The 8,806-nt window shown below is 31.7% G+C and overlaps 2 protein-coding genes across 2 annotated transcripts; one reads left to right on the top strand and one right to left on the bottom strand.

Moving 5' to 3' along the window:
• Window positions 1-1,942: 1,942 nt before the first annotated feature.
• LOC145097552 (MRG family protein) lies at window positions 1,943-5,142 on the top strand. The gene is made up of 11 exons (XM_079035120.1): window positions 1,943-2,184; window positions 2,861-2,914; window positions 2,997-3,010; window positions 3,117-3,259; window positions 3,355-3,390; window positions 3,505-3,545; window positions 3,635-3,736; window positions 3,812-3,891; window positions 3,999-4,174; window positions 4,258-4,342; window positions 4,822-5,142. The coding sequence occupies exons 1-11, from the start codon at window positions 2,044-2,046 to the stop codon at window positions 4,907-4,909; spliced, it is 960 nt and encodes a 319-aa protein (XP_078891246.1). The 5' UTR covers window positions 1,943-2,043; the 3' UTR covers window positions 4,910-5,142.
• Window positions 5,143-6,927: 1,785 nt separating this feature from the next.
• LOC145097551 (putative cinnamyl alcohol dehydrogenase) lies at window positions 6,928-8,494 on the bottom strand. Its single transcript, XM_079035119.1, has 5 exons — window positions 8,310-8,494; window positions 8,110-8,223; window positions 7,788-8,015; window positions 7,267-7,706; window positions 6,928-7,195 (listed from the first exon to the last, which is right to left on the bottom strand). The coding sequence occupies exons 1-5, from the start codon at window positions 8,384-8,386 to the stop codon at window positions 6,996-6,998; spliced, it is 1,059 nt and encodes a 352-aa protein (XP_078891245.1). The 5' UTR covers window positions 8,387-8,494; the 3' UTR covers window positions 6,928-6,995.
• Window positions 8,495-8,806: the final 312 nt, after the last annotated feature.

Below are 8,806 nucleotides of genomic sequence, written 5' to 3' on the forward strand. Positions count from 1 at the left end.
ATTTACGCCCAAATTTATCTATTTACATATTTGAAATGGTTATAAGATACTTGTAAAAATCAACTGTTCTTCATAAATTTATTTAATAAGTCAAAAGCTCTTATCAAAACACGTAAAGTTAAATTCTTTATTATTTTTTAAACGAATCAAACATATTTAACTAACATATTAGAAGTATTATAATATTATTGAAATTTGGAAATCTTTTTCTAACACATACAACTTGGACTGGCAACCCAAAATTTCAAACTTGTTAGTCAATAAAACGTATCCATTTCTTCAATTCTTTTATCTATAAATATCACCCCAAAGGTTTTCCATTTTTGTACATAAACCACAACCAAACATTACTCGCTCCCCTAATCTCATTATACAAAGATTTTTCAGATGGCTACAGTTATTAAGTGCCAAAATCTTATAACCCTTCTCGTGTTACTCAACTTGACATTCTTGATAAATGCTCGACCTTTAAGTATTCTAAATACTGTTAATTGTCCAGATGAAAATGATCAGTTATTTGATCGATTTTCTTTGGGTTCCATTAAAGAAGGACCAAGTCCTGGCATAGGACACAAGGTCGAAGATAAGGCCATTCTTGGAGGAATCAAGGTCGGACCTAGTATTGGAGCAAAAGACAAATATACACAAGAACCTAGCCATGGAATTGAAAATGTGTTCAACATTGAGACCTTGGTTGGAGTCAAAGATGGGCCAAGTCCAGGAATTGGACACAAGGTTGTCGATGTTGAGTCGCTTGGAAATCTTAAGAACTCGGGCCCAAGCCCTGGTGCCGGTCACTAGTGCAACTGACTGTTTAGAAACATTTATGATTTTTTTATACAAACAATATATATAAATTTTCTTTTTAATACAGTCAAAATACACACTCTATAGATTACAAGCCTCAATTCATAGTCATTGATTAAAAGAAACCCTATAGGTAGTATCAATAGAGTTGAAAGATTTTATTTCAATCATTGTATTAAAAATTTATTTGTTCAATTGTGGTACTTTAAGTTTATTGTGTGATAATTCCAATATTAATTAGTACTTCTTCGTTCTCCTACCAATTGTAGTACCATTTATGTAAAATTATATGAATTGTTAAAATTTATGGAATTGGGTTTAAGTTCATTCTTTTAATATAACTCTGTTGATTTTTCTCTTTCACGACTCTTGCCTATACTAAGCTAAAACATGTTTGTCATTCATTTTCTCTTTTACTCGCATCACACACTCTTGATTTCTCTGTCTCTCGCATACATGTCTAGTTTCGTTCCCAATATCATGCAATTTAAGGTTTGGATGTTAGCAAAACTCGACCGAATCAAGCCGAAACCAAAAAAAATCAAGAACCGAATTTATAGATATGGAGAAACCGAATTACATATCCGGTTCCTAATCGGGTTTGATTTGGTTTGATTCATGGTCTCGTCTTATAATATCTAAGGAGCTAAAGAAAGCATTTTATACAAATTAAACTGCCTCAATTCCCTGACAATCAAACCAAAAAAATCGATTCAATTCGGTTTGTTCCAACGAGTATTTTGCTTACCTCTAATTTAAAGCACCTTTTGAATTAAAAACTTTTTGTTAAATAAATCTACAAGCTCCACCTTCCAAAAAAAAAATTAATTCAGTCTTTTTTTAAAGTAAAAAAGTTAAAAACTCTTAAAAATTGGGCACCTATGTCATAAGTCATACCATAACTAATTTAATCTTTTGAAACTTAAAAATGGTACACATTTAAATTTCGGAAGTTACCACAAAATTTCATATACTTCAAAGACTATTACCGATTTTAAATTATTCCACTTCAAAAAAATAAAAATAAATAAATAAATAAATAAATAACATCATATTATATACATAATTTAATAAAGTCTTTAAAATTAAATTTTTTGATAACATAAAGTTAAAAAAGCTGCAGAACAAACTAATATTAAACAGAACACTCAACGCCCGACGACCACAAAACACTCAAAAAAAGAGCGGGCGAAAGCCAAGCCTTCGATCCAAAACTCCCAAAAACCTTCACAAATCATGGGGAGTTCCAAGGACGATTCCGCCACCGACGGCGACAAATCCACCGGTAATCGCCGCCGTCCCGAATCCAATTCCAACCTCTTCTCCGACGGAGAGAAAGTCCTCGCTTTTCACGGCCCTCGTATATACGAAGCTAAGGCATGTTCTTATTCATTTTCTCCTTCACTCTCATCGAATACTCTTGATTTCTCTATCTCTCACGCATAAACACCCAGTTTTGGTTTTACTATCATGCAAATTGCAGTTTTAAGTCTGGATCTTAAATGACAGGTAATTTGGGGGTAAACACGAGGAAAAATAAAACAGGAATATTTATTTTTTTTTGATAAAATCAATCATGTGTGTTTATTTACGCTCGCATTACTGAATTCAATACTAGGGCTCACAATTCAGAAACGCAAAATAGAAAACGAAAACAATAATTGTTTTTGCATCAACCAGATTGATTAGGTTTTCGTTACGTGTGTTTGCTCTCACATTATCAAACCGAATACTAGGGTTCCCAATCTGAAATGCAAAATAGAGAAAACGAAAGAAGCTATTCTCTGTGTTCTACCCTTTGAAATTTGTGAAGCTAAGGGATGTATGCAATTGTGAAGGGTGAACTTGGCATGGGGTCATTCCACCACTTAAACAAACTCTTATCTTCGTAAAGCCTTTACTAAAAGGGGTCAATAACTACCAATGGAATTTTCATTGTTATTTGATAGTAAAATGTTAACTCTAAGCCTTATCCTCATCAATTGCATGTTGCAAAATCAGGGTAATTGTAGCATTATTGCTATTGTTAATGTTTTCTTCTTTCATCTTGAAGGTTCAAAAGGCTGAGATACGAAAGAATGACTGGAAATACTTTGTGCATTACCTTGTAAGTTTGATACAATCTTTTTAGATCAACTTGTTTTCATCTTACCACATTAAGTAATGAATTACTTTCTTTCTGTTTTCAGGGTTGGAATAAAAAGTGAGTAAGCTTTTTCTTTTCCATATCTATATTATTTTGAATAGTGTGTATAAACTATAAAGTTTGTCTTTTTAACATTCATAAAGCTCCAATATCTTGATTACAGTTGGGATGAATGGGTTGGAGTTGACAGATTAATGAAGTATACAGAAGAAAACATTTTAAAGCAACAAGCACTTGACAAAAAACAAGGTGTTGACAAAAACTCAAAAGGAAGATCAACTCAAACTAAGCCCAAAATATCAAATGGTAAGTAATTTGACTATTTTACCCCCTCTTAACCATCTATTTTTATCTGCTATGAATAACAATGAACAAATTATATGTTTTTTTGGATCTTTCAGATGTAAAGGTGGAAAAAGAAGATGTGAAGAGTAGTGGTATATTACTCTATTACTCTATTACTATATTTATGTTCTTTTAACTCAAATAAATAATTTATTTTTACATATATTGAGAAATTTTAACTATCTATTTCTGTGTTACTTACTCAGGGGCAAAAGGGAAAAAGAGGAAGAGTGATTCGAGTATAGAGGTATGTTTATGTTTATGTTTATGTTCAAATATCTGATATTAGATTATAAAATTTTTGTTCCCAAAATAACCCTAAGCTTATGGTGTTAGAAAGAGAATGCATCTGTTGAAAAGCCTGTAAAGATTCAAATTCCATCAGCTCTAAAAAAACAACTTGTGGATGATTGGGAATTTGTTAATCATCAAGATAAGGTATTAAACTATTAATTAATATTATTATTATTATTGCTTTATACAAATTCTTGAATTATTAATTTTTTTTTTTAGCTTGTTAAACTTCCACGATCTCCAAATGTTGATGACATTTTGGCAAAGTATCTTGAATACAGGTCAAAGAAAGATGGGATGTAAGTCAACAAGTGTTTATTTATTTTTAATTTTTTTTAATCCTATGAAAAATATTATAATTCTAAATTCTAAAAATGAAAATATTAATTAATTTTGATGAATTCAGGATGACAGATGCAGTTGGAGAGATTTTGAAAGGATTAAGATGTTATTTTGATAGAGCTTTACCAGTTATTCTTTTATATAATAAAGAACGCAAACAATTTCAAGAATTAATTACAGATAATAATAATATTTCTCCTTCAACAATTTATGGAGCTGAACATCTCCTACGTCTTTTTGGTATTATTTTTTTTTAATATTTTTAATATCCCTTTTTATTATGTTTCTTTATTTCATTTTAATTTTTCTTTTTCTTTTTTCAGTTAAATTGCCAGAGTTATTGCCATATGTGAACATAGAAGAGGATCTTGCCATGCGTTTGCAACAAAAATTTCTCGACTTTCTCAAGTAAATCTTTTTTTTTTTTTAATTGAGTAAATTACACGAATGGTTCCTATGGTTTGGGGTAATTTGCACGTTTGGTCCCTAACTTATTTTTTTAACTCGGAAGGTCCCTACTGGTTGTTTTTGTTGTGTGCTTGGTCTCTGTCATACCTAAAAAGACTTATTTGCCCTTGATTTTTTAATTTATTTAGATAAGGTAAGATGAGGTAGAAGTGAGGTTTGGGCCTAGGGTGTGTTTATTTAAATAAATTAAAAAATCAAGGGCAAAATAGTCTTTTTAGGTAAGACAGGGACCAAGCGCGCAATAAAAAGAAATAGTAGGGACCTTCCGAGTTAAAAAAGTAAGTTACGGACCAAACGTGAAAATTACCCCAAACCATAGGGACAATTCGTGTAATTTACTCTTGTTTATTACATAAAAAAAGATTTGATTTTAAAAAAACTGAGACTATATTTTTGTATTTAATGTTGTGTTGTTGTAGGTTTATGCAAAAGAATCAAAGCTCTTTCTTTATTTCTTCGTATGATGGGATGAAGGTTTCTGACAGGGGCAAAATGGTCCAGGAGTAACATTAGTTGTTGCCATTTTTAACAAAAGTATTTTGGTGTTGTAACATAATCTCAATTCTTTTTTTTTTATTAGTTGACAAATTTGTATAAATCAAGATTCAAGAATCAATCTTGGTTCAAATTAGCTAAAAGTGTTGTAGAATTAGTATTTTCTACAGGAATCTAGTAGTGTAGAACATTTCTGATTTTTATAACTTGAAAATTGCTAAAATTCATGATTGTTATTATTATTATTGCCTCTTTTCTTGCAATGTATTTGAAAATTATTAGTTGATAAAAATGATGTTTGGTAAAAATTAGCTGAAATATATAAAATGACATTTAAAATAATGAATTTTTTATAATTCTTTAAGCCATAAAAAATCTATTAAGACTTCAACCTTTTTCCTCTTAGCTTCTTTCTGTGTTAAAATTGATAAATATTATGAAATTTGTTTTTTTTGGGAATGGAATGTTAAAATGGTGAATTAGGGTTGTTTGTTTGATAGTTGCTAATTGTGTCAATGTTTGGGTTAGAACCAATTTTCTATCAAACCCAAAGGCTATATGACCGAACTAGGGATTTCTTATAAAAAACAATCTCAATCTGATTGAGTCACATCTAACTTCTTATTAAATTTTTACAGTTTATTCTGTCAAAAATTAAATTGAACCTTATATATAAACACTTTATTCAATCTAGGTAATAAAAAAGAGAAATTAAATATTCTCTTATATTATATTCATAGTCATCATCCTACCATATTAAATATTGACATGTGGATTAAAACAGGGTATAAGTCATTTTTGGTCATTAATTTTTGGTTTCGTATTCATTCGGTCACTTAATTCTTTTTAAGTTTTAAAAGGTCATTATACTTTTGATTTTGTGCTCATTTAGTCACTTAACTTTTAGATTTGTGCTCATTTAGTCACCTAACTTTTAAAATTATGCTCATTTAGTCACTAAACTTTTGAAAAAATTTAAAAGTTTAGTGACTAAATGAGCATAATTTTAAAACTTAGATGAAAGATAGAGATATCAGAAATCCGGTATGGAATGCTAGATCAGTCTGACCCTTATTTCTTTCTTCATATTATATTGTAAAGGGGAGCAAAGCCCTTTTTTTCTCCCTATATTGATAGATCAAGGGCCCTCCTGCCGTCGTTTCAGTGAGTCATAGGGCTTCCCCTCAGCTCAGTCTTTTTGGTTCCCACTTACTTGATGTCTAGCTTCCCAACTGGTAGACGGTTCCTTTTCCCCCCAGATCAATGAAGAAGGGAGAAGTCATTTGATTCTTCCGAAGAACCGGAAGCGAAGCACCCGCCAGAATGCCTCCTTGGTTCGGTATGAAGCCAAGCCGATACATACGATAAAGTGACCAAACCAAAAGTTGAGCACAAAGTCAAAAGTTTGATAACATTTTAAAACTAATTAAGTGACCAAAGGGGCACAAAACAAAAAGTTAAGTGACCAAAAATGACCTAAACCCATTAAAATATTATCTATTTCATTAAATGTGTCATTAAATATGACACATGTCAATATTTGATATGGTAGGATGATAAATAGGAATTAAATATAGAAGCATATTTAATTTCTTTAAAAAAATTGAAACTATAAATCTCCCTACCTAATAAAAGAGTAGCACATTTGTCACATGTCAATCAATTAGAGCTTCACATTAACTATTTGTCACTTGTCATTCTAAGGTTTTTCCTCATTAATTAAATTTCCACTAATTCACTCCTCCATTTTACACATATCAAACACGTCAACAAAAAAATTATTTATAATATCTATTGCCTAATTTATTAAATTATTTTTTTTTATCATAGCTCAATAATTACCTTATAATTTAATTAAAATTATTTTTACCTTTCTAATCTGTGGTGCTCACGGGTTATAAACTAGTATTATAATATGGAAGCATTTTCAAACAATTGAAGGTATACAAAAAAAAAAAAAAAAAAAAAAAAAAAAAAAAACCAAAAAAAAACCAAAAAAAGTAGGATGCCATGATATGCAAATAAATAAATAAACAAAACTACATTGCTATTTTTATTTATTTATTTATTTTTACATATAGTTCTAAACATTTACTATTCACTCAAGGTCACTCCCAGCCACATCAAGCACAAACCTGTACCTCACATCATTCTTTACCATTCTCTCAAATGCTTTGTTAACATAATCCATCTTCACTACTTCGATCATCGTCTTCAAACCTTTCTCAACCCAAAAATCCAGAATCTCTTGTGTCTCTTCAATGCTTCCGATGAAGCTTCCACTTATCGTTTTCTTTCCTGTAAAAATTCTCAAAATCAGATCCAAATTCAGGCACAATTTGAAGGGCGAATTTGATTTTGTTACGTACCTAAGATCAAACCAGATGCACCGAACTGCAATGGCTCAGGAGCAGCTCCGACGATGAATATCTTACCTTCGACTTTCAGAAGTGGAAGGTAAGTTTGTAATTGGTGAGAAACTGGTATGGTGTCGAGTATATAATCAAGGCTGTTCAACGATTTCTCCATTTCGTCGTGATTCGAGCTCACTAAGAAACAATCGGCGCCTAAATCGGTTAACGCCTCGTGTTTCTTCTTATCGGAAGAGCTTATCACCGTCACATGGTGGCCCATCGCCTTCGCGATTAAAACCCCTAGATGTCCGACTCCTCCCAGCCCTAAAATTCCTGCTCTGATAACCTCGTCGGATTTGATGAACTGTTTCAACGGACTGAACGCCGTTACTCCGGCACATAGCAGCGGCGCTGCCTGCTCCGGAGCTAGGTTTTCCGGTATGTTGACTACGTAGCTGCAGTTTTATTCAATTTTGACTTTTTAGTACGCAACTGAAAGCGTCGGGTCGGGGGAGATGAATTTTGATTTTGCTTACTTTTGATGGACGACCATGGCGGAGGAGAATCCTCCTTGAGTAAAGCTTCCGTCGTTGTTAATGGCATTGTAAGTGAACACCATTTTGCTGCAATATTGTTCTTTGTTGGTTTTACAACACCAACATTCACCACAAGATCCCACAATACATCCGACTCCAACAATGTCGCCTATGTTGAATTTCTTCACTTCTGATCCCACCTCCATAACTTCTCCGACCACTTCATGTCTGCAATCCAAGAACAACATGAACAATTGAATACCAGGTGCATTTGTACAACAATTTATGCATGGATTACAACCGGGAAAACACTGAAACGTACCCTGCAACTAAAGGGTAGGTAGTGAAGTGAATTTCGTTCTTCAATTGATGAAGATCACTGTGATCAACTCCACAATACAACACCTTGAACAATACATCTTCTGGACCTGTTTTCCTGCATATTTGAATCAATAATCACTGTTTTCAAGATCAAAATACAAAAACAGTATTTACAGTTTATAAGTAGTGATATTGACGTACCGGAGATGAAAAGAGTATGGAGAAAGAATGGCAGATGAGTCTCTAGCAGCCCAACCGGTAACTTTTCTTCCCTCCATAATCTTAAAAGTTTCTGTTTTTAGTAAGAATTAATATCTGTTTGTTGCTAATTTTAATATTGTGTGTGTATATATATGCACATACAAATCGTTGAAGTATTTGATTTTGTTTCTTAATTAGGTGCATGAATATGATTAAAAAATTGTTTGATTATTGATCATGTATCTATATAAAATGAAATCGTGTGGGTTGTGGAATTGTCATTGATGACGTTAAATTTCAATCCAAAATAGTTTAAAGCAAAACACTTTCCTCTTATAGATTAATAGTAGATTATGACCGGGGAACATAAATTAAATACATCTCACATTTTAATAAAAAAATGTTAGTTAGATTCATTTTTAGAGTTTTTGAACCAAACTTATTAAATAAAAAAATATAATATGTATATTAGAGCAGTTTGGTTTTTTAATATAGTA

The sequence above is a fragment of the Lactuca serriola genome, chromosome 4 (genome assembly GCF_051521515.1).
Source record: "Lactuca serriola cultivar US96UC23 chromosome 4, Lser_US96UC23_V15, whole genome shotgun sequence".
Classification (NCBI taxonomy): Eukaryota; Viridiplantae; Streptophyta; class Magnoliopsida; order Asterales; family Asteraceae; genus Lactuca; species Lactuca serriola.

Bases quoted from the DNA above. Each gene is read 5' to 3' on its own strand.
- LOC145097552 (XM_079035120.1), top strand. From the start codon at position 2,044: ATGGGGAGTTCCAAGGACGATTCCGCCACCGACGGCGACAAATCCACC. The intron at 3,546-3,634 runs GTATGTTTATGT...TTATGGTGTTAG, and splicing joins AGAGTGATTCGAGTATAGAG to AAAGAGAATGCATCTGTTGA. The intron at 3,892-3,998 runs GTAAGTCAACAA...TGATGAATTCAG, and splicing joins AGGTCAAAGAAAGATGGGAT to GATGACAGATGCAGTTGGAG.
- LOC145097551 (XM_079035119.1), bottom strand. From the start codon at position 8,386: ATGGAGGGAAGAAAAGTTACCGGTTGGGCTGCTAGAGACTCATCTGCC. The intron at 7,707-7,787 runs GTAAGCAAAATC...ATAAAACTGCAG, and splicing joins GCCATGGTCGTCCATCAAAA to CTACGTAGTCAACATACCGG. The intron at 7,196-7,266 runs GTACGTAACAAA...GAATTTTTACAG, and splicing joins TGCATCTGGTTTGATCTTAG to GAAAGAAAACGATAAGTGGA.